General features: G+C 42.1%; 1 protein-coding gene across 1 annotated transcript in view; it reads left to right on the top strand.

Moving 5' to 3' along the window:
- The window catches only part of LOC126188518 (potassium voltage-gated channel protein Shaker), a 1,090,690-nt gene that overhangs the window by 664,189 nt on the left and 399,597 nt on the right, over window positions 1-26,904 (top strand). The window contains exon 6 of the mRNA XM_049930120.1: window positions 21,699-21,964. Within this exon, the coding sequence (XP_049786077.1) occupies window positions 21,699-21,964 (266 nt within the window). The remainder of the gene's footprint in view (window positions 1-21,698; window positions 21,965-26,904) is intronic.

Genomic DNA, 26,904 nt, shown 5'->3' with positions numbered 1-26,904 from the left:
TACACAAACTTTCAGAACAGTAACGGTCCTGTAGATTGAATTCGTTGAGCTCCTGTGCTAAAGTGTCACTATGAACACTTTTTTCATCTCACTTTTGTCAAAAGCGTATACTTGAGACATCTGGTGGACAAGAACAATATTGATATCGTTATTTTCTTCCACATAGAATGTTTAGCTTCACAGACAAGGAGATTTCTATAGGAGTCGCAAACGGCTCAAATACCGAGTGTGGCTAGAGTGGGAAGATGCGCGCTTCAACTGAAACGTGATTTTCAGGTATAAAGAATAATTTCCCGATAAAATCCTTTTGACTACATATTTCTTAAAAGGCTATAAGGAGTCAAAAGTGAAACTAAAAAAAATTTTTTTTTAATCCCAGAGACCGGACAACATCCTTAAGTCACTCGACCATTGTGGTTTGTGTAATGAGAACGCTTCGAGAAATTGAAGTAAACTGCCTGCCTACATTTGTTGATAGATACTAAATTAATTTATCATGTGGAAGTAATATTCAGTAATTATGATAGTTCCCTTTTTTCTAGATTTTCCTCTTTTGAAGGCTTGATTCTGCTTAAGCCAAATTTCACATATGTCATTTTTACATTTAAAGAACCCAAATTTTGGGGTAGTCTGAGAAAAACAATAAGTTTTTTTAAAAAGTGCTCTACAAGAGCCACGAAATTTATACCTGCCATTCGGACATAAGCCTGCAGTATTTTGTCCTTGTAATAAGACAAAAATTGGATTTACTTGCCACGACAGAGCTACTGGCAGGACTGGGGCAGATGCAGTGGCCATGGACAGAAAGTATTGGAATTTTGCATACATGGCATACGATATAGTAGGAAGAATACACGATTAAATCTTTAAGTGATGTTGAGGCATAGAGGGTGCGAAATTTGGAACACAGAGCTGTCACCTCTGGCAGGAAAATTGGCGCAAGCATGGCTGGGTATCGAGTCGAAGGGAACTTTGATAACAGACATGGGTACACCATTTCATATTTCTCAAATATATGATAGAATTCATCAACCATAATGACTTGCAAGCAGTGGCGTGCCAGTCTCTCGCCAACCCATGACCAGATGAATCCAGTGGGTAACAGGTGGCTGGCCGGGGTGGCCGAGCGGTTCTATGCGCTACAGTCTGGAACCGCGCGGCCGCTACGGTCACAGGTTCGAATCCTGCCTCGGGCATGGATGTGTGTGATGTCCTTAGGTTAGTTAGGTTTAAGTAGTTCTACGCTCTAGGGGACTGATGACCTCAGAAGTTAAGTCCCATAGTGCTCAGAGCCATTTGAACCATTTGGTAACAGGTGCCGACCAGGGCAACAATCTCTGTATCTGTCTAGGTCAAAATAACATTGGAAACATTAGGTCTTTCGTTATCTTCTTGAAAAATAACTTCTTGTAGTACTGGAAAATACAGCACATCCGGCCTTAACGTGTTATAAATTTAATGACTGCTATTTACATTACCCGCTATGCGAATCAGAGGTGATAATGTTGTGCACCCAGTGGCATCCCTTACCATCACAACAGGTGCTGACCCTCCATACATGCATACATGGACATCTCCATCGTGATGCTGTACGCAGAACAGGGGCTCGTAAGAAAAGACGTCACGGTGCCACTCCCTGTTTCCAGAGCTGTCTTTGGACACAAATTGTTGACACACCTCCACTTCTTTGTCAAGCGAAGCTGCGATAATGGATGCAGTGCTGAAGTCCATAGTGCTCCAAACGTCGTAAGACTGTCCCATTTGCTGACACAAGCTACATTATGTGACTGTAAAATCCTGTATGGGCAAACGAACAACGTGTCTGTCCTTTCGAGCGCTAGTCGTGTGGTTTATTGAGATCATGCATGGCGCGCAGTGTATCCCTTCTGAAGCCAAAGATTCCAAATTCACTTAAGAGTTGTGGGATATCAACTAATGTGAGCAATAATATCGCAGAACGATAAACCGCAGTAACGATAGGCCACGGCCCCTGCTCCTGTCTAATTCCAAAACTTGCTGCCTGATGTTTAACCTCTTTATACTAGACTTACACGATCTTCACACAAGCAAATGACAGTCAAAGGCGATTTCTGAATGAGAAACTCGATTTGTAATCTCTCCGTATATGCAGAATGTAGGTCGCGGTACTCCTACCTATTTTAACGTGTTTTTATTAGATTACTTTCTTGTCTGTCTGTCTGTGCAGAACAAATTTAGCAGCTGATTTTAATCTAACTTCCCAAAGAGCTAGTGTCATGAAATTTTAAACATAGTTCAGAACTGGATGACAATGCAATATTAACTAGCTTTCTTGTCTGTCTGTTCGGCAGGGTTGGAGATGAAAAGGTCAGGTTATACCTGACAACTCGTCTGCACTGCAGGACCTGCAAGTGGTGTGGATTATATCAGAATGTATTGCAGGCTGTATGTGAGCAGACGGTTTTGATGAGCAGAGAGGGGAGAGGGGGAAAGAGGAGACAGGCAGAGGAAGGTGGGAGGAGATATGTGAAATATATGTGACACATGCATACAGTGAGCGAAGCTGTGGGTAAAAGGGCAGTATATACATAAACAATTATTTAAATAAAAATATAATTTCATTAAAATGTTTTAAACTCCTTGAGGAATTTCACACACATGACACCAGAAGCAGAAAATAATTATTTAAATACAAATAAATTTTTATATAACAAATTTTTAAATCGGACTGGAAAGTATGAAATATTTTCTCCTAGCCACATAGAGTGTCCTAACCCCCATATGGAGAGTCCTGAAAACTTGTAATTGTGAATTTTTAGTAGCTGTGACAAATACTTTTAAGGTTTATAACGATAAACGTGGGGTGCATATCGTAGATAAGAGTTACATGGACTAGTCATGCGGTAGGTATGTATTGTATGCGCCCCTTGATTTTTCGTTATAAATCTTGTAAGTATTGTCATAGCTATCAAAAATTCACAAGCACAGATTTTTAAGACTGCCTGTGTGGGACTAGCAAAAATATTTGTATACTTCTTAGGCCAGCTGTAAAACACACTATATTAAAAATGGCGTGGCTGTCATATGGCATTCCTTCAAAAAAGTCATGGTTTTTCTCAGGCTGGCACAAAGTGTAGCTTCATTCGATATAAAAGTGACCTATGTGAAATACATTTAAGTAATCATTGTGCTGTAATGATGAAATATTAAGCTCGTAGTACATTCTTCAACGATATGACGTTAGTTGCATGCCGCCTTCAGTGTGTTGTATTTTTAATGCCATACTGAGTGTTAAGTTTTTATGTTCCGATCCACATGACCAAACTTTTGCAACAACAGACTCAGGCTTGCTGACAGCGACACAAGTTACATGCACCTACAGAACCACGGTCTTCTAAGAAAGAACATAAATATGCGCACAGAACAATTGCTACACACTAGTGATTTGCCATTGAAATGGATACCAGAGACAAGATCACTGATTTAGTTAATAACAGTCTAGCCTTTCCTGTGCGTGTAACAACCATTTCGCTGATACAATAATCGATGAAACCGAGTAGAGTTATACCGACAATTGATGTAGCATATGAACAGTGCTCAGTTAACAGGGTAGATTTTTGGGTGTTCACATTGATGACAACTTGAACTGGAAGAAGCATATTACTGAGCTTCTCAGACAACTAAGTTCAGTTTCTTTCGCTCTTCGTATAATCGCTAGTCTTGGTAATAAACAGATCAGCCTCCTAAAGTACTTTGCATATTTCCACTCAATAATATCTTATGGAATAGTTTTCGGAGGTAACTCACCACTTGAACATAAAGTATTGATTGCGGAAAAGAGAGCAGTGAGAATAATTAGGAGTTAGGTATTTTAACTGCACCATCAGAGTACATATATTCGCTAATGAAATTCGTTACAAATAATCCATCTCAATTCGCGAAGATCAGTGATGTTCATACGTACAACACTAGAGGGAAAAATGACCTTTCCTATCCGTTATTGAAGATGTCAGTTGCTCAGAATGGAGTACATTATGGAGCAACAAAAATCTTTGACCATTTGCCCAACAACATAAAGTGTCTGGCAGGTAACAGATCAAGTTTTAAATCTAGCTTAAAATCATTTCTTTTGGACAACTCCTTCTACTCCATGGACGAGTTTCTGTTTCAGAAATGGTAAAAAAATTGTACCTCTAAATGTGTAGAACTAAAAATTTCAGTAATATTACTTTTAGCACTATTCATTGTGTGTGTGTGTGTGTGTGTGTGTGTGTGTGTGTGTGTGTGTGTGTGTGTGTGTGTGTGTGTGTGTATCTTGTAATCTGACTTGTTCCACATCATATCGATAAAATAATAGGGAAAATGATCTACGGAATATGGCATAACTAAAACTAAACTAAAACTATTCACAGTAATTATATGTGAGAGGCTGCGGAAGCCTTGTTTGAAAGAAAGATATTTCGTTAGAAAACGAAGGGCAGTGTCAACCTGAACAGAACCGAACACCAGTGAACAGGAGATACTACTGTCCATGCAAACGAGTTGTCCTTTCTTTCCGTGTTGTGAGCTGCGGTTCTTGCCGCACAAAAGCAGCTTTTAACGGAAAGCGTCGGGATCTCGCCCAGGCCGGCTAAGATTAACATATGCAAAAGAACGGTGCTAAAAATATCCACGGATATTAATACCGGTCTAGTTTATTCTCGCCGGCTGTTTTCAGTCACGCTTACCGCTCCACAATGGAGTTCATTCAGACGTGTTAGCTTCCGAATCTGTTCTTCCATTCAGGCATTCATGGCAGTGTTGCGCATCCGTCCATAAATTTGGCGAATAAATACGGATTGTATGTATAAAACTGTGTAGACTGCTCAACAGAGCACCAGTTGTAAAGCAAATTCCCGCAATAGTTACTTCAACAGATCCGATAAACGCGTTAGTGCTAATGCAACGAAATGTTCTAACGAATTTCTACCGATATTATGTCTCCTGAAGAAAATCTATGGCCCACTTTGCACCAGGATATCAATGCGACGTGATTGTGACATGTTAAGAGAAAATAAAGTTTTATCAGCAATCCTGCTAAGTCAAACTGAATCCATCAGCAGGAGCGATAGGAAAAATAAATTTTCTTGGCTGACATCCGTACATTCAGTTTCCCACCACAATAACTCTGTATCTTCTACAACAGCCCTCACGGTCCCAAAAACGTGTGGAATACTAACTGAAATACTTCAACCGTCCAACCGTCGCATCCAGAATAAAAGACGGGGATTTGATTGACATTACAGCTGAGAACTGAACAAACATCCACAAGCACTGTTGTGGTCGCCCCGCACATGTTGATGCTCTTAGCATGACAGCTCTATTTTTCGTACTTCGGAATGTTTTATCAGTATGGCAGTCGTACTCTTCGTAAGTGTGTTAGTGGTGGTTGCGTTACGATTATGCGACCATTTAATCCAGAAAACAAAATAACCAGTAATTATTTTGTTCAGGCTGTTGGAGCGTCATGTAATCATAGCCAACAACAAACACAGAAATCACACATCGATGGCAGTGTGGGACGGCCGTGTTCTCTTACTGTCAACGCCCACGTTAAATTAAAATCTGGAGACACTAATAACAGTCACACACAAATTCACAAACGACATAAATCAGAAATGATCTTAAAAACTTTGAAAAACTAACAGTTGTATTCACAAATAGAAACATTTACTCTAATACTGCACTAGCTAGTAACATGGGTTACAGCTGTTTGTTATTTGTTATTGTGTCTTCAATTGCTCATTTTCTTTAGTTAATACAGTTAAGTAAACCTCCAAAACTAATAAGAGAGTTGCAGTTTCTTCGCCGAGAATTAATTTGTTCAAGAACATTGGAAAAACTGGTACAGTGATGTTTATGTCAGAATTGCTAATTACTAATTTGGAAAAAAAAGAGAAGACCAGCCAGTTCAGTTACTCTGTACAAATATAGACACTGTCACTGAAGAGTTGGGTTTTATGTGTCAACGGCGTTGGTTTAACACTGGATATAAAGTTTAAACGTCAATGTCCAGATTATAGTAGACACGATCCTACGGTCAGAATAAGCTTGTACTACACTCCAAAACACATTTATCTTCCAAAACCATTGCTACTTCTGAGCATATATTCGTCCCGTTCAAACTACAGCAATAAATAAGATGTTCGTAGATAATTAGTAGTCGGTTCGCTTCTGTTGGGTAAAGTTGAGTAATAATGGTCAAGTAGTTTAAAATAACACAGAATGTGGTAGTAAATTTCTCTCTGTGTGTTATTACGAAAAAGTGTAAGCATTAATAAAATAGAGGGCGCCTACCGTTCTATACATGCCCACACACTGGGCTCCATTTTTCTGAGGTGTTTCGAGTCGACATAGTCATACACTACACATTTAATCAGCACAACACAGCATACAGCATCAACGTGACAGAATTAGAGCGAAACTGTCCGAACGCCCAACCACCAATTAAGAATCTCATGAACCACTTACATTATAAGACTAAGCGCAAAACTCCTAAGCCAAACCACAAACTTTCCAAGTGTCTCAAGAACTGAGGAAACGTAACAGTGTTGACGCTGATCCCTCAGCCGTGTTAGTGCTAAGCTTAACTTATTTCTACTTCGGTAATAGTAACACTAATAACAAATGTCCCAATGCCACGTTTCATAGTTTCCCTTTTGTCCATTCATTTCGGTATTCAAACCACAACCACACAATTATAATGCGTACCACACTTCAGCTTTATTCAGACAGTAGTGTTACACATTGTCCATAGGCCAAAGTAAGGCATCTGTAACGACTTACCATATGACCCTATCAAGAGAACAATGTAAGGCACACCATCCCTTAACCCTCTCAGTAATAGCGTCACTCTTGCAACTTCTATAGTTTAACTTTTCTGTCTGTCTATGTAGTGTTACTGTATGCTCGTTAGTAGCTCTATGTGACCATTTTCTATCTGTATCGAGTCCCTAAGTGTATAATTACGTCCAATCCCTATAAACACTACGCATCTGACCTCCTACAGGTAGGCATGTTACATGGGAACTATTGCAGAAGACAAACTCTTACGGAGTTAGTTACCTACTTCGTCTTCCGTTATAGTAGTTGCATATCTTCATCTACAAACACTATGTGATCAAAAGTATCCGGACAACCTCAAAAACATACGTTTTTCATATTAGGCGCATTGTGCTGCCACCTACTGCCGGGTACTCCATATCAGCCACCTCAGTAGTCATTAGACATCGTGAGAGAGCAGAATGGACTGCTCCGCGGAACTCACGGACTTCGAACGTGGTCAGGTGATTGGGTATCACTTGTGTCATACGTCTGTAGGCGAGATTTGCACGCTCCTAAACATCCCTAGGTCCACTGTTTCCGATGTGATAGTGAAGTGGAAATTTGAAGGGACACGTACGGCACAAAAGCGTACTGGCCGACCTCGTCTGTTGACTGACAGAGACCACCGACAGTCGAAGAGGGTCGTAATGTGTAATAGGCAGACATCTATCCAGAGCATCACACAGGAATTCCAAACTGCATTAGGATCCACTGCAAGTACTATGACAGTTAGGCGGGAGGTGAGAAAACAAGAATTTCATGGTCGAGAGGCTGTCCATAAGCCACACATCACACCGGTAAATGCCAGACGACACCTCGCTTGGTGTAAGGAGCGTGAACATTGGACGATTGAACAGTGGAAAAACGTTGTGTGGAATGACGAATCACTGTACACAATCTGGCGATCCGATGGCACGGTGTGGATATAGCGAATGCCTGGTGAACGTCATCTGCCAGCGTGTGTAGTGCCAATTCGGAGGTTGTTGTTTTGCGTGGCACTATCACAGCACAAGCCTGCACTGATGTTTTAAGCACCTTCTTGCTTCCCACTGTTGAAGAGCATTTCGGGGATGGCGATTGCATCTTTCAACACGATCGAGCACCTGTTCATAATACACAGTCTGTGGCGGAGTGTTTACAAAATAATAACATCCTTGTAGTGGACTGGCCTGCACAGAGTCCTGACCTGAATCCTACAGAACACCTTTGGGATGGTTTGGAACGCCTACTTCGTGCCACGCCTCAACGACCGATATCGATACCTCTCTGCAGTGCAGCACTCCGTGAATAATGGACTGCCATTCCCCAAGAAACCTTCCAGCACGTGATTGAACATTGCCTGAGAGAGTGGCAGCTGTCATCAAAGCTAAGGGTGGGCCAACACCATATGGAATATCAGCATTACCGATGGAGCGCGCCACGAACTTTTAAGTAATTTTCAGCCAGGTGTCAGGATACTTTTGATCGCACAGTGTAAATACTCCGTAAACCAACGTTCGGTGTGTGGCGGAGGGTACCTTCAACCTCTAGTAGTCATTTCCTTTCCTGGTCCATTCGCAAATAGAGAGAGGGAAAAACGACTGTCTGTATACATCCTCACAACCTCAGTTTCTCCTGTCTTCGTGGTCCTAACGCGAAATGTACATTGGAGGTTCAAATGGTTCAAATGGCTCTGAGCACTATGGGACTTAACATCTATGGTCATCAGTCCCCTAGAACTTAGAACTACTTAAACCTAACTAACCTAAGGACAGCACACAACACCCAGCCATCACGAGGCAGAGAAAATCCCTGACCCCGCCGGGAATCGAACCCGGGAACCCGGGCGTGGGAAGCGAGAACGCTACCGCACGACCACGAGATGCGGGCAATACATTGGAGGCAGCAGGATCGCTTTGTAGTCAGTCGCAACCGCCGGTCGTATAAATTTTCTCAGTTGTGTAGAAAAGAACGTCTTCTTGCATCCTGGGTTTCCCATTTGCGTAAACGAAATATCTCCGTAATACTCGTGTGTTGATCGAGCCTATCGCTTAGCAGTTTAGCAGCACGCCTCTCAATGGCTCCGATGTCTTCCCTTAGTCCGGACCGGTGTGGATCTCAAACACTTGAGCGATATTCAAGAATGGGTCGCATTACTGTTCTATACGCAGTCTCTATTTATAGATTATCTACACTTCACTACAATTTTCTGCATCGATCTTAACACACCTCCGCTCTTCACAGCAGCCTACAATAGTCTAACAACGACGACTTCGCTCTCTCGTGTAGAACTGGCTATCTTTGACTTCAGTTTAATTTAGTAATGTCGCCGTATCTGAACTTCCCCTAGTAAAATATTTACAAAATTGTGTAAAGTCAATTGTCTATATAAACTACAGGTAATGTAACAGGAAAAAATAATACAGTGGCATATCTACACCGGTACAAATAATGATTTTACTGTGTGTGTAATAATAAACGCTGCATAAAGAGCGCTCAATTCAAATTTAAGAAAAGTTTTACTGTAAACTATGTAATAAGGCAAAATAGTGTTGTGTTATTATTTAATTTTCGCGGCTCGTTTGTTTTTCCACCCTACCAGCTGGTTGCACCTGCGCTGGTCAGGCACTTAAACTCGCCAGTGGGCGCTGGTATCGGCGTGCTGGCAGAGGCAGTGCCACGACGAACGTTGTCAGGGTGGAGTGGCAGCCGTTGACCATCTGGTGGTACAACGTGACAGCAACTTGATCCTCAATTCAGATCCGGATTTCGCGGGGAGCAGCAGCGGATAAATACTTGCACACGATACCGGGATATGCAGGGAGTACTGGTTACTTCCGGAAGCCGCTGGCCCTGTGAGTTAGCTGCCGAGAAGTGGAGCATGAGCAGACGTCTGCGGGCGGTCGGTACCACCTGGACATGAAGTTGGCTGTACGGAGCGGAAGCGGCGACATCAGCTTGAGCCAGCGCAGCGAGCTGCTGTGGGCAGCAACGACAAGCCTCGGGTTCGGTGCTGGGCCTAGCATTCCTCATCTGCCGTGCTTGTTATCTGTGTGGCTCGGAAAGGAGTTGGCCGCAGTCACTAGCTGAGGAAGCTGCTCAAGGGGTTGTCAGTTTGTTGACGCCGACGAAGGCATACGAACACTGGCGAAGTAGTACACGGTAGGGCAACTAAAAGTGGGCAGGACGAGTGGATGCGAATGGACGTGAATTTATGGCAGCATTAATGGAGAAGGTAAAGACCTACAGTTATTCCCTACAGGATGGAGGAAAGACCCACATAGCCGGCCGAACCTTGGAGAACATTTTCACAATCTTCATGCCCGGCAGAGGTCAGTCTGATTGCGGTGCCAGCTAGCCACCTATGTCACCTGACCTGTCAGTGTGCGATTACTTTGTGTGGGGAGCCCTCAAGTCTAAGGTGATCGCAACAGCCCTCATAGTCTCAGGAACTGCAGCAGAACACTTCAGACGAGACTGCAGCAATTCCAGCAGTTCAGCTTTGATCCGCCTTCAACAACTTGCGGACCAGGTCCCAAAAGTGTCAAGAGCTGAATGATGGTCACTTCCAGCATCTACTACAGCCAAATTAGTACAGTATTTCCTTTCCTCTGCTGCGTTTCTTTGTACGCTGGAACTCCGTTCTCCGGGCTGCTTTTATTTTCCCTACCCTGTACATCGTTGTGGAACCGGGGAAGCAGCTTGTGGCAGCACGCAGTTGGACTGCGAAGTTCATCACCGAGTATGGCTGGTTGTAATACAGGTATCGTGGCAGCAGACTGTGTTTTTTCCTATGGACACCCATAAATTCAAGATTTATTTGTGTTTATGTGGCTGTGTCAAAAAGTAATGGCTTCGAATTTTTATGCGAAAATTGTTAAAGCTTTTTCAATAAAACAAACAACACTCTACATCTTTATTCCTTATATCTACGTATTTGCAGCCATCATCCGCTACAGGGCTCTGAAATGTAGCACGTAACATGGCGATGTTTAACATAACTATGTCGGTGAGATTGAGTTCGTCCACACAAGGAACTTCCTCTCGTTCACCATGGCAAATCAGATCACGCACGAGCGCTGCGACATCTGCAACAATCCGACACCTTGCGTTCACTATCAGCGATCATACAGTTCCAACTTTGCTCCACGAGATTTTCATCTGTTTCCAAAATAAAAAGAACATCTTCGAGGACTTCACTTTCATAGTGACGAAGCGGATCAAGCAGAGTCAATCGTTCTACTGTAGACATGAATATTAAAGATGTAGAATGCTTTTAACGTCTGTTTTATTTATAAAGTCTTAAGCGTTTTCATTTCCAGGGCAGCACTTTTCAGCAGATCCCAGTATATGACACCGATATCTGTTTTATGCGGAAGGTCGTGTTGTACGCAATTGCCACATCGGGTTTAGAATCGATACCAATCACACTTGACAACCTGATATTTACAGTGTGAAGTGGCGCAGTGCTTATCACTCTGTGTCTGACAATCCTGATTTAGGTTTTCCGTGATTTACATTAAATCGTTCCAGTCTGATGCCGGGATAGTTCCTTTGAAAAGGGCATGGCCGATTACATTCCCTATTCTTTAGTAATCCGAGGCTTCGTCACGTCTCTAATATCATGCTGTCGACGGGATGTTAAAATCTAATCTTCCTTCGTCCATTTTACATGTGACTGGACCGACACACCAGCTACAAGGCAAATACGTGGCATCCAAGATGATTCACCAGTAAACTACGGCAATAATTCTGCTCTGTTTCATGCCAGAGTCCTGAAAGAAGGGTACATCTAAAAAACTGATGTAGTTATAAAACTGTAAATTGAGATATACTCTGTTAAATAATAACTTCGTGTCATGAATTTATCAAGATACAAACAATTTAATTTCATTAACAATAGCAATACAAATAAAGTCACAAATAATTTGGTCATAAACACTTCCTTAAAATTCTGTCATCCCGTTTGTGTCAGTAAGTGTCAAATGCCCACCGCCAACTGCAATAAACGTTTGTAGTTACTGGCACAAGGACTTCTGGACAGACTAAAGCGATTCTTGGAAAAAAACATGTTGTCAATGAAGTGAGTGATTGATTATTTTTGTAAATTTTTTTTGTTTATTTATAGACGCAATCACATTCTTATGACACAGTCATAACCGGTTTCGGACATACAAAGACCATCTTCAGATTCTATAAGAAAAGAAAATTTGTATTAAAACCTAAAAATAAGTGCAATATTTAACCAGGCCTATTAGCAATCTAACTGAATTTATGCGAAATACATATGGTTCATACCTAAAGGCCGCATACACTGAACACAGGTTCATGCGCTATGAAACTAGCTGCAAAATGTAAAACCCCGCTCTTATATAGATATAAATATTTTTTAGATTTTGTTGCCCCTCTTGGCGCTAGATTAAGCGATTCTTTCCTTATCAATGCACTTGCTGCAACAACGAGATGTTTCAAATCCTCTTGGATCGTCGGAAACTGTGCACAGACTTCATCTTTGAGCTTTCCCCACAGAAAAAAGTCCAGTGGCTTCAAATACGGAGAGCCTGCAGGCCAACTGATAACGCCCTAGTGTCATATACAGCGACCGGAAAGGACCTACGCTAGCGCTTTCCTTGCGACAGACGAATAGCGGGACGGGCACCTTCGTACTGGTACCACATATACAAGTTGGGAAAAATAAAATTGCCCCAAAAAGTATTTACCATGAGACAGATGCGAGATTGAACGTCGCTAATGAACATCACAGAAAATCCTCGCATTTGACAACTTTGTTGTCGATGCAGCGTTGTGCTCGATTTATGAAGCTGTGGCATATGGATAGCATCTCTGCCGGAGGGATAGCAGTAGCAGCGTTTTCAGTGTTTTGCTGTACCTCTTCCACTGTTTGAATATTACCTGAGTACACCTCTACTTTCAGTATGCTCCGCGGGTAAGAAGCACAGCAAGGGGTAAGGCAATCGAGTTACTAGTAGATTGCACTGTCTGAGCGGATTGTCCTCTCCTCACAGACACTTGTGACAAGACTGTCAGTGAGTGCTGTTTCTCCGCCTTGCTCATAATATCCATGCAGTCGTCCTCTGATGTAAGCTGATCTACATACGGATTAAATAGTTTCTGAACATTCTGGTTAGAGTTAACAGTTTGGTCAAATAATTTTGTTACGATGCGGACATCAGACATTAAGCACCAACCACCAATCTCGAGATTATTCAACGGCTCTTCAAAGTGCTGAAGTCAATTTTTTGATACATAATGGAGCATTCTATTTTAGTTCACGTACCTGACAGCTGCATCAGGCCTTATCTGAAGAAACGAAAAACTGAGGATCCAAAAGATCAGGTTCCATTTCACTAATAAACCACCGGCAGAATTCAACAAGAGAAAGTTCGCCTGGGCTCTTTAACACACTAATAACAGTAAATTCGTAAGGATACATATATAGGTCATTTTTATGGTTGTGTACAGCAGAGCCAACTGGCAGAATACCTTGCGTCTTCTGTACTGCCACTGGCTAAGCTCCTGATGAATTGACACATGATACGGTAGGAGGCCGTTTGCGTGCAAAACGCGAACAATCCCGGCCTGGCATGTTCCAGAGACACTGGCAATTTCTCTTAAACTAAAATATGTATTGTGAGGAACAGCTGGCAGAACATCTATTTCGTTCGCTCCTTACCAGTTGTCTAGTATTCCATTTGCAGAATTATCATTCTTGCTGGACAAAGTATGTCGTGATACCTTTGTGTGTACTGGTCAACCGTTCTCTTCGCGTTCCTTCTGAATTCTACGTGAAAAAGTAGCACATCAAGTTTTTCTTGATCTTATCTGACATTGTCAATGTGGAGATACGTGAGCTGTTGATTTAGAACATGGGTGGATAAAAAAATCGTGAGTCATGATCGCTAATTTTCTTTATTGACTACCAGTTTCAGCTCATTCACATCTTCAGATCAATCTGAACTGTTGCAACAGTTGGCTTACAGTTGACTCTTTCTCTCTCTCTCTCTCTCTCTCTCTCTCTCTCTCTCTCTCTCCCCCTCTCTCCCCCTCTCTCCCTCTCTCCCTCCATCCCTTCCTCCCTTGTTCCTGTTATGATTATTAGAAGTGATACCTTATTTACACGCACTCATGGGCGATCCAACTATCATTGCTGTCGATAGTTTGCATACAGATGTAATATGGAGGCTCTAATAGTATTTGGTTAGTGGTACACGTTGTCAGTTTACATAACCAACTACGATTTTTCAATTTAGGGTGACTTAGCTCTAAGAATACGACAATGTGTAGTGATGGTCGCATACTGAACAATATTTTAGATATGGAGGTCGGAGTCTTTCTCGCTCTGTAGAATTGCAATAAATGTGGTGTATCTGACATTAGAATACAGTGCTAGTGCGGGCACAAGTGTTCTGGACTACAACGTTCAGCGCACTTGATTTCCACAAGGCTCCACAGCAGACATCAGCCACGTGTTCTCAAGTTGACCCAACGACATCATAAATTGCGAAGGGGTTCATTGAGATTACACCATGGATCAGTGGAAACGTATCGAATGTGAGATGGAAGTCTCTCCTTACGCCAGGTAGTTGTTAGTGATCCTGCACTCAATCATCCAGGAGAACGGCAGCTCGAAACGGCCACACGGGCGCAGCCCGGAGCTGTTAGTACTATGTTACGGTGGAATTTCATCTGGACATCCACGTGGCCTATGGTAGTAATCAAAAGCAACATGAAAAGTATTGTGGACCATCTGCATCCTCTCATCTCTTGTCTTCCCCGACGGCGAGGACATCTTCCACTAGGATAATTACCACGTGTCACGAGGCCAGAAACGAGCTACAGTGATTTGAGGAGCATGATAGTGAACGTAAGTTGATGTCTTGAACATCAGATTAGCTTGTTCTGAACTCGATGGAAGCCATCTGGGACACTACCGGGCGTCAACTCAGAACCCACAAACCACCGACCCGTGACTTACGAAACTGCGTGACCTATGCCTAGACATCAGGTGCTGCGTACTTCCGGAAAACTACATATCCCTTTTCGAAACCATGCCACGCAGCACTGCTGTTGTATTGCATATCGAAAGTGGATCAAGAATCTACACTACTGGCCATTAAAATTGCTACACCACAAAGATGACGTGCTACAGACGCGAAATTTAACCGACAGGAAGAAGATGCTGTGATATGCAAATGATTAGCTTTTCAGAGCATTCACACAAGGTTGATGCCGGTGGCGACACCTACAACGTGCTGACATGAGGAGAGTTTCCAACCGATATCGCATAAACATACAGCAGTTGACCGGCGTTGCCTGGTGAAACGTTGCTGTGATGCCTCGTGTAAAGAGGAGAAATGCGTACCATCACGTTTTCCAAGTTTGATAAAGGTCGGACTGTAGCCTACCACGATTGCGGTTTATCGTATTGTGACATTGCTACTCGCGTTGGTCGACATCCAATGACTGTTAGCAGAATATGGAATCGGTGGGTTCAGGAGGGTAATACGGAACGCCGTGCTGGATCCCAACGGCCTCGTATCACTAGCAGTCGAGATGACAGATGTCTTATCCGCATGGCTGTAACGGATCGTGCAGCCACGTCTCGATCCCTGAGTCAACAGATCGGGACGTTTGAAAGACAACAACGAACAGTTCGACGACGTTTGCAGCAGCATGGACTATCAGCTCGGAGACCATGGCTACGGTTACCCTTGACGCTGCATCACAGACAGGAGCGCCTGCGATGGTGTACTCAACGACGAACCTGTGTGCACGAATGACAAAACGCCATTTTTTTCGGTTGAATCTAGGTTCTGTTTACAGCATCGTGATGGTCGCATCCGTGTTTGGCGACATCGCGGTGAACGCACATTAGAAGCGTGTATTCGTCATCGCCATACTGGCGTATCACCCGGCGTGATGGTATGGGGTGCCATTGGTTACACGTCTCGGTCATCTCTTGTTCGCATTGACGGCACTTTGAATAGTGGACGTTACATATCAGATGGGTTACGACCCGTGGCTCTACCCTTCATTCGATCCCTGCGAAATCTTACATTTCAGCAGGCTAATGCACGACCGCATGTTGCAGCTCCTGTACGTGCCTTTCTGGATACAGAAAATGTTCGACTGCTGCCCTGGGCAGCACAGTCTCCAGATCTCTCACCAACTGAAAACGTCTGGTCAATGGTGGCCGAGCAACTGGCTCGTCGCAATATGCCAGTCACTACTCTTGATGAACTGTGGTATCGTGTTGAAGCTGCATGGGCAGCTGTACCTGTACACGCCATCCAAGCTCTGTTTGTCTCAATGCCCAGGAGTATCAGGGCCATTATTACGGCCAGAGGTGGTTGTTCTGGGTACTGATTTCTCAGGATCTATGCACCCAGATTGCGTGAAAATGTAATGACATGTCAGTTCTAGTATAATATATTTGTCCAATGAATACCCGTTTATCATCTGCATTTCTTCTTGGTGTAACAATTTTAATGGCCAGTAGTGTTTTATGCAAGTGATCATAACATCCACCTCACCAGTGTATGTCAGCAGCAAACACAGACGTTTACGTTCGACGCCATACAATGAATCCGATAACCCTAGCAGAAAACTAAATTAACCGTTTATGGGTCGCGGGAAAGCGTTCTGCTGCTTAAGACGAATATGAGCCGTCATCACATCCATTAGCACGTAGCCCACTGAAGATGTGTCCTACGGTGGGCGGAAATCTTTTTATTGTGGGGTACCCAACTTCATAGGAATGATGTTCAGACTGTGTGCTGCAGTATTTGCGTTGATAGTAGTGTTAGTGTCATGACATGCCTTTAGACGCTGGTACTGATATGGCGACGTAGGATTGAAACACAATCGTCAGGCTTGCATTACATTGCAGACAGTCAACATCGGTCTGGTCAAGGTGGGCAGGACTTTACTCGTAATAGTGCACCTGCTCTTCGCGAGTTGTTGTTGTTGTGGTCTTCAGTCCTGAGACTGGTTTGATGCATCTCTCCTTGCTACCCTATCCTGTGCAAGCTTCTTCATCTCCCAGTACTTACTGCAACCTACATCCTTCTGAATCTGCTTAGTGTATTCATCTCTTGGTCTCCTTCTACGATTTTTACCCTCCACGCTGCCCTCTACTACTAAATTGGTGATCCCTTGATGCCTCAGAACATGTCCTACCAACCGGTCCCTTCTTCTTGTCAAGTTGTGCCACAAACTCGTCTTCTCCCCAATCCTATTCAGTACCTCCGCATTAAAAGGAATACATAGAGATATTACTTCGGCATCGGGGTTCAAGAACATGATTCGGAAGTTCGAATTAACTGGCGAGTTGGGAATTGCTCCTGGGAGTGGCCGACGACCAATTGCGCCACAAACTGTTGAAGTTATTGTTGCCATGGCTGAGAATACTCGACGCAGTGTGCGATCTTCGAGCGAAGTACGAGATGTGTCGTGACAGCTGAACATCCCACGGTTCACCGTTATTTCGAGAAACGGTAAAGCAATCTCAAGTGCGGTTCCAAGCTGTGATGGATGTATGCGGTCGTCAATTGAACAACGTTTGTAAACTGGAACGTAAACGTGGTACGCAATTATAAATGTTCCCTCTGATGAGGAAATTAAAATGTATTTCTTTCTATGGTTTATTCGTTAAGTTTCATTGTAACCCCGTAAGTCTTACACACACACACACACACACACACACACACACACACACACACACACACACACACACGCACACACACAAACACACAGATGATCACACGCACAGTTCTCTTACATGTTCGTCTGGAATGCATTAGCCCAGAAATGAATTAAGTCTCCTATCCACTTGATCTGACCAAGGTTTCCGAGGGATATACCTTGGTTATAAGGCAAATGGTGAAACTGGACATACTATCTCAAATATTCATAACTGGAATTTCCCTGTGCTCCGCCACCACCCCGCCTGGTATTTGACTGAAAACAAATGAGCTCTATAATGGTTCGGATTTCTTACAACCATTTCATCCCGTTGATATAGAAATTATATGTGAAGAAAAAAAACCACGCGGAAACATAAGTGAGCTTATTCAGTCATGCCGCCGCGAAAGACTCCGAGGACTTGAGCAACGACAATCTCATTGTGTATCATTCTAAAACCAGTTACCTAACATGAAATCATTAACAGGTATAATGGATTTCTTATTTATAAACTGAGACGACATATTCGTCTTGACAAGATGACTGTTGTATCACTAAAGGCAAAACTGCGTTGCCGGCCGGTGTGGCCGAGAGGTCCTAGACGCTTCAGTCTGGGACCGCGCGACCGATTCGGTCGCAGGTTCGAATCCTGCCTCGGGCATGGATGTGTGTGATATCCTTAGGTTAGTTAGGTTTAAGTAGTTCTAAGTTCTAGGGGAATGGTGACATGAGATGTTATGTCCCACAGTGCTCAGAAATATTTGAACCATTTTAACCAAAACTGCCTTCAGTCCGAAAGGTGACTTAGATGTGGTATGCCCTTGCCTAGCACAAGCTTTCGAAATGACTACCCAGCCAATTATGCGGGCACCTACAATGTAACGTGAACTCGTAAGCACGGTACAACCGGCAATTGTGAGACAAACAAAGCATTTCTTAAGGTGAAAGAAGCGATAACTGGCAGACAAAATATTAGAGCCGACCGGGGATTGTATTCTCGACATGTAGATTGGGAGCCTGACATTTCCTTTTATTTTTACAGTTCATTTTTCTTCCATAACAAACATAAAAGCTATTTACATCATTATTAACACACTTTTTCCATTAATTAAGCCTAAATAGGTATGGGCTACTCTATATAACAAATTCTACTGGACAGCTCTACTTATTTCATGTTCTTTAAGCACAGAAAATCGTAATACTTGGATATTCTTGCACAACTGGCATTAAAATTAATATTTGAAACATATTTCTATTCTCTTCGTACCACATTTCAGTTATTCGCATAATGCTCCTTATGTCTTCCAATAATTATATTATATTTTGTGATAGAATTAAGAAATTTTACCTTTATTGAAGTGAAACGTGGACGATAAGCAGTTGATACGAAGCGAGAATACGAGCTTTTTGAAAAGTGATGCTACAGAAAAATATTACCTGGTAAATCGAGTAACTAATGTAGAGGTACTGAATCGAACTGGGGTAAAAAGAAATTTACGTTACAGTTTGGGCAAAAGAAGGCATCACTGGATAGGACACATCCTGAGGCCTGAAAAAAATCGGCAGTTACAATGGAGGAAAATGTGGAATATAAAAATTGTAGACACGAGATCAAAGAACGAATGGACGCTGCTTCCAGTAGTTTTTCGGAGATGAAGAGGCTTGCGTAGTACAGAGTAGTGTGGAGAGCTGCGTCAAATTAGTCATTGGACTGAAAACAACAACAACAATAACCACCACCTTCACTAACCATAATTTTTACCCGTTTAGCCAGAAACAAAATTCGCTGGTATATTTAGAAATTCATAACTATGAAACATTCAAAATCGAAGTATAAATATTCTTTATTCCAACTGAATGTAAATATCATTAACTTAACAGATATTATTATCAGTAGGAGTAAACAAAATCTAATTTCTGTATGGGATATGTGAAACATCAGCTTCGTGGCTGTTAAAAAGTGCTTTAATTTCCACTAGCGTTTACATTCGTTTGCGCAACTTCAGGTGATAGGTGTCGGACCTTGGCGAGTGCTGTGATACACTTGAGCAAGGTCCTAGAACCAGTCACCTGAAGATGTTCGGCGAACTTTAGCGCTAGTGGAACTTCTGAGATGATTTTTTACATATAGATATTTAAAGTAATAACAGCTGTTGCAGAACTTGCACAAAATTAAATAAATTAAAACTAATTAAATCTTCTCTGGCAGAATTTATTTTCTTGATTAAGAGCAGTAGAAGAAATTATTTGCGCTTAAGCCTATGCCCAGGGTAGCAGAAGTGTAGACTGTCCCTGTGCCACATTCTCACGAGGGGACCTTCTGGGAGGTGCATCGAGTTATGAGCTCCCACTTCGCCTGCTTGTAGTGTGGGTAAGCATCTATCAGACCCTAAAATTGTAGGTGCCAATGCGCCCTCATTTTTTAAATATTGTGTGTTAAAGTGTGGTCAGCTCTTTATATACGGAAAGGTTTCACTGTTGTGGCAAGTGGGCGAGTAGCCAAGTAGCGAGCGAGCGAGACTCCCGTCCAGGCGACCCTGGTTCGAGACCCGTCTACGCTACTTTTGTTTACTTTTTTTCAAATGCCTGTTTTAATTTATAATTAATCATGAAAATTCCGCAAGGAATTGATGAAAAAGAATTACAAGCCTCTATAAATCAAAATTACACATTGAATGTCAAATTTTGTTTCAATGTTTTGCGTTTTTTTTTTATTTTAACAGTATTCCATAACGTCAATGCAGTGGCGTTTCCTGCGGACTTGAGAAAATACAGATGCTACTGCGACGAAAATGAATGTGCATTCGTACAATGTTCGTGGTGTCGAAAGTACAAATGTTTTGATTGTTTTTATAAAAAGTATCATCCGTCGGAATGTACTCGTCAAAATATAGGAAATATCCATTAAATGAGACATATTTTTAATCCCTCATCCGTTGGTATTTTTTATAATATTCCCTACCTCAACGGAACAAAATTAAAAATACAACGAAAAAAAACTGAACAATAATAAAATTATTACGGTTAATTTCCTCTAAAATAAAAAAACGCGAAAGATTGAAACAAAATTTGACATTCAATGCGTAATTGTGATTTATATAGGCTTGTAATTCTTTTTAATCAATCCCTTGCGGAATTTTCATGATTAATTATGAATTAAAACAGGCATTTGAAAAAAAAGGAAACAAAAGTAGTATAGACGGGTCTCGAACCAGGGTCGCCTGGACGGCAGTCTCGCTTGCTTGCCACTTTTTTTTTATTCCACAAAAACGAAACAAAAGTAGTATAGACGGGTCTCGAACCAGGGTCGCCTGGACGGGAGTCTCGCTTGCTTGCCACTTTTTTTTTTATTCCACAAAAACAGTAACAAAAATGGCTACAATGAAATGACATAAATAAGGTGACAGATAATTGCAGTCATAAATTACAGCATTCAAAGAATGAGTCTTTAGCAGTAGCACAATTTAGCACCTTCACTGTCACCTTCAACTGGTGGCAGTTCAGCATGCACACTTTCTTCTTCTGCAGCCGGTTCCTCATCGTCATTTACATCATTAAATCCTTGATGTGTGTTCCTTCCAGGGTAAATTACGTGGACAGAAGAGCAGTCCCGAACAGCGACATCGCAAAACACTTCACTGCCTTGTTATTTTTGTCAGTTCCAGTTCCTAACCTATACCCATTCTGTTGAAGACAATTCGGAGCATGTTACCATATTTCTTATTGTGATTCTGATATTTAAGTATTTTCTCGAATTCATTTTCTATATACATCTTGTATTCAGTATGTTCAACGCTCCCAATATTGTGAAAAACATAACACGGCTACTCGCTTACTTGCCACAATAGTGAAACTTTTCTGTATATAAAGAGCTGCCCAAACTTTAACAGGAAATATTTCAAAAACGAGGCCGCATTGGCACCTACAATTTTAGGGTGTGATAGGTGTCTATCCACACCATAAGCAGGCGATGTGTGAGCTTATAACGCGATGCACTTCCCAGAAGATCTCCTCGTCAGTAATGAACTTGCGAAATACTTAACAGTAATGAATAAGACGAATCAAATAAGATGGTTGTTTCATAGCATACCCGCATCCGATGCCTTAGCATCACTCGGCTGGTAGCCCAGTGCAGTTGTCTGACGAGGCTGTTGTCGCTGTGCTTGTTGCAGGTCAGCGGTCTGAGGTTCGAGACTCAGCTGCGGACGTTGAACCAGTTCCCAGACACGCTGCTCGGAGACCCCGCCAGAAGGATTCGCTACTTCGACCCGCTCAGGAACGAGTACTTCTTCGACCGCAACCGTCCCAGCTTCGACGCCATTCTGTACTACTACCAGAGCGGCGGCAGGCTGCGCCGGCCCGTCAACGTGCCGCTCGACGTCTTCTCCGAGGAAATCAAGTTCTACGAGCTGGGCGAACTAGCCACCAACAAGTTCAGGTGCGCCTCTCACCACACACCACCCCAGAGTGACGCCCACAAGCGTCGGACGTCGCGATCCTTCAGACGAGCGTCACTGCTACTCAGGAACCCTTCCAGTCGCTCTTTCTACGGCCGATTCACTCCAGACACAAAGTTTCTATTATTCCATTCACACAGATAACCAGTCAGACTGGAGCGCTGTAATAGGTTTCAACCAGTCAGTCTGGAGCGCCGTTATATTCAGAAATTTCTCCGAGCTTCACTTCTCAGCAGCGTAATAGGGCAGGGCGAAAAGTTCGCGGCCTGAAAGAAATTGTTCTGTCTGTCGTCTGCCTTAAATAAGTTGACATTTGACGTTCAAAGTCCAAAGATCCACCGTTATAGTGAAAGGTACTGCCCGCATGATCTCCATGATAACATAAAGTTTAAAGTCTCTCTCTGCCACAAAAATCACGTTAAAAAGTCTCTTTAGTACCTCTAAGCGTGTAAAAAAATATACTTTTCTTCTTTTTCTTTTCCCTATTTTAACGGCTTCCCGGGATGGCTTTCTAGTTTCAGTTCTTAGTCCTTCACTGTTTCAGTATGTTCCTTTCTCCTGTCTTCACACCACTTCCTGCCTTTTTAAAACTTTTCCCACAAGTATATCTCTTTCCAGTACTACTTCTTATCTTTCGTTATTCCTTTCCAAATCTTTCCTAACCTCTTTAATCCAAGCTGTCGTTAAATTGCTTTCTAATACGCAATCATTGCTTGCTTAAGTGTATACAAACATCATGCTATGCACACAAGGCAAGAAGAGAATCTGTGACAATTGAAGATATTTTACATACATACCTTCATATTTGCAACCAAAAAACGAGAGATCGGCTTTGCTAGTCTATTGTCATCCGTTCTGCAAATATGTCCAAAAATACTAATCACTGCTTCTACGCTGCTTGTAATATATTTTATACGTTCTGATAAATTTCGTCGTTGCTTCTTAGTTTCCAAAATGCACAGTTTTTCTGAAGGCCTAATATTATCCATATGTCTGCTTTCTAAAGTTTCTAATTTATCAAGCTTATAATTTAATACTAGATATTGGCCAGCATACAGGAGGGATTCCGGTTTCACTACTGTCTTGTAGTTGTTTATTTTTAAGTTTTTTCGACGAGCACTTTCCAGCCTTTTTCGTCTCTTGTGTCGCTTCCCATAAAGCAGATTTTTCTAAATCGTTTACTTAAATAGTCTACCTGAAATGTTCGGATTTTTTTACCGTATCTACTTGTCCACTACCTGTTATTAAATATCTGGAAACCCATTTAATATTTGCAAATTAATTTACTTTCTCTGCAGAGGTTTTGTTCCTAATTTCAACTGGAGTCAAACAATGAATTATTTTTTAACGCCTAAATTTTTCCCATCCGGGAAATAGCTTCAAAATAACTGGTCACCAATTCGAACAACTAGTTTACTGTTGCCGGTCACAATTCATTTGTGTTTCCACAACGCGTTTCAGATATTTAAACCTCCATCATCAGGTGGATTTGTGTGCGTTAATGCGACATGTACGTGCTACGTTTCTGACACTGGAGGAAACCCTGGCACTGAATGGAAGGAGAAGAAAAAAACAAAACATTATTTTACTATATGGTTAATAGGTTTGTGGAGGTCTTTGATTTCAAAGATGAAAAATATATAAATGTGGAAGCAAAAATTTGCCACTGTTGACAACATTATTATTATAATACACTTTCATTGCGCTTAATGTTTCTAATAAGCCGTGCTTGCTTACTTAATCTAAGTAAACCATGAATTACGTTGATATGCCTACGAACTGTGTGTAATTCAACTATCGTGTTAGAAAGTTGCTACGAAAGCAAAGACAGCTTCGTAGCAAATTTAAAGGTAGTCAAAACATTAGACATGCAAAAACTGAACGAAACCGAAATTACTGTAAGGAGAACCATGCGTGAAACGTTCAGCGAATTCGAAAGTACAGTTTTGTCTATCGACTTGACAGAAAATCCTAGGAAGTTTTAGTCTTGCGTTTAATTGGTAAACGGATCCAAACACTGTGTGATCTTACTTACATCGAAACGGAGGATGACAGAGAGAAGGCCGAAATGCGAAACGTCTTTTTCTTAAAATGTTTTTTTTTCTTAAGCACTATGGGACTTGACATCTGAGGTCATCAGTCCCCTAGACTTAGAACTACTTAAACCTAATTAACCTAAGGACATCACACGCATCCGTGTCCGAGGCAGGATTCGAACCTGCGACCGTAGAAGCAGCTCGGTTTCGGACTGAAGCTCTTAGAACCGCTCGGCCACAGCAGCGGGCCTAAAATGTTTCACTGAGTATGATCTAACTGTTTTTTCTACTTTATATCGCCGCATGAACGTCAAAATGACATATCGAAATAAGTGACCACAAGGTAGAAAAGCAACTAAATCCGCTCAACAAAGGAAAAGCCTGTGGATATGGTGGGATATCAGTTTGATTCCACATAGAATAAGCAAAAAATGTTGCTCGTCTTCTAGCAGCAATTACTGCTCCTCCAGCAGATCGCTGTAGGAGCGAAGCGTTCCTGGTGATGGTAAAGAAAGGACATGTCGTTCCCGTTTTCAAGAAGGGACGTCGAATAGACGCACAAAATTATACGCCTACATCTCTGACGTCGGTCTGTTGAATTCTGGAACATGTTTTGTGTTCGTTCATTATGGTATTTCTGGAGACGGAATATCTCCTCTGAGGGAATCAACATGAAAATGCTTCAAATGGCTCTGAGCGCTATGGGACTTAACATCTGAGGTCATCAGGCCCTTAGAGTTAAAACTACTTAAACCGAACTAATCTAAGAACGTCACACACATCCATGCCCGAGGCAGGATTCGAACCTGCGACCGCAGCAGCAGCGCGGCTCCGGACTGAAGCGCCTAGAACCGCTCGGTCACAACGGCCGCCGAATCAACATGAGTTCTGGAAACAATGATCGTGTGAAACCCAGAACCCCTTTAAATCCACGAGAGCCAAGAACAGTCGATAGAAAAGCGCAGATTGATGCGATTTCGGGAAAGTGTTGGATACACTTTCGCACTGACGCCTAACGAACCAAATATCAGGCCATATTAGACCAGCTGTGTAATTGGACTGTAGAGTTATCCAGCGACCGTGACCATGACTATGACTTTTCTCTATATATCGACACATACTTATAAGTGACCTAATGGATAACGCAGTTAGTTCCACGAAACTTTTCGCGGATGATGCTGGAGTACACATAGAAGTCGAAACACTAGAAGATTGTAGAAAAGTGCAAGAGTGCCTGCAGAGGAGCGCCGCCTGTTACAAGGACTGGCAGTTGACCTTCAGCTTAACCAAATGTTGCACACTGCGCATGGGTGAACATAAAGACCTATTATGTTGTGGTTACACGAGCGCAGAAAAATCACTGGGAGCAGTCGCATTCGTAAAATACCTATGAGCAACCGTTCGGAGTGATTTAAAGTGGAACGAGCACCTGAATCTAATCGCAGTTAAGGCAGATACCAGACAGATTTATTAGAAGAACTTCTCAGGAACTGTAGTCCACCCATAAAGTAAGGAGCTTACAAAACCCTTATTCGACCAAGACTTGAATATTACTCGTCACTCTGGGATTCGTACCAGATAGAGTCGCTAGAGGATATAGAGAAGATCCAAAGAAGAGAATCGTGTTTCATTACAGATTTACTTATGTTAGTAAGCGCGGAAGCATCACGAAGACTAACTCCAGTAACTGACGCTGTAAGAGACTCGTTCTGCATCACGGTTTCGAGAGCGTACTTTCTTGGAAGATTCAACCAATGTATTGCTTCCTTCTACGCATATCTAGAGGAAAGACCATGAAGTAAAATTAGAGATATTCTAGCACTCACGGAGTAGCCTACATCCGTTCTTCCTGTGAACCATTCGCGACTGAAAAAGGAATTAGGAGAAGTGACCGTGGTATACAAAATGCCCTCCGCCACACACCGTAAAGCGATTTTCAGAGTATATGCGTGGATGCAGACAGAACAACAGAAAAAGATGCCTGTGATTACTGTAGATACCTTTACTATTACATTTATGTATTTGTTCATGTTTGCTAGTAAACTTCTCCACAAAACTACGAGCTAAGTACTGAAATAGTGTCTTGCTTTTGTCTTCTGCTATTAAAAAGTGCCACATGTTATCTCATAGTCGTAAACACGACACATACCAATCGTATTAATTCACATGTCCACCTGATGATGGAGATTTAAGGCTCTGCAATGCGTAGCGGGATTAAAATAAATGGTGAATGGTAACAGTGAACTTGTTGTTTCAATGGATGTCGACAACTGTCGTGGCAATGCCTAAGATAGAATGTTAGCATTTAAAGTTATAACGTCATATCTCAAAAACTACTAAACTCCCTGAAATATTTTGGTTTTGTTGGTTAGCGGAAATTTCACATGGAAACGGGGTTCTCCAAAATTGCCTATGGTATTGTACTTGACGTGTTAAAATTCAGAAGATGCTGTTTTTCTTCTGTTATCTTTCTGAATTTTTGTCGTACAGAACTCGAAAGATTAAGTATGATCCCCCAATCTCTTTCAAAATTTCCATAAAAATTCTCACGGCTTAAATTTCTGTCACGTCTCCCCTATACCTCCCTACCAAATACAGCCATGGCACATTGTAAGGCACGCGAAACTAAATATAACACGAGTACCATACTACAACGACTCGCTGAGAAGTGGCAGGAAGAATGTCTTGGTCAGTGGAAGTGGTAACACAGTCGGATCCGACAGTGCTGAGCTGTACTGGTGGCGGGAATAGTCTAACGCGCTAGCTGTCTAATGGCAATAAGTTTAGATCCTACTGTAGGCAAAAAAGCAAAAGCAGCTTGAAGAAGTCACCTTTTAAGTCAGTAAACATTTTCCATTTCTGAAACTCAGTCTATATCATACATG

This window comes from Schistocerca cancellata, chromosome 5 (genome assembly GCF_023864275.1).
Source record: "Schistocerca cancellata isolate TAMUIC-IGC-003103 chromosome 5, iqSchCanc2.1, whole genome shotgun sequence".
In the NCBI taxonomy this organism is placed as follows: Eukaryota; Metazoa; Arthropoda; class Insecta; order Orthoptera; family Acrididae; genus Schistocerca; species Schistocerca cancellata.
This window is presented reverse-complemented; position numbering and strand designations above follow the sequence as displayed.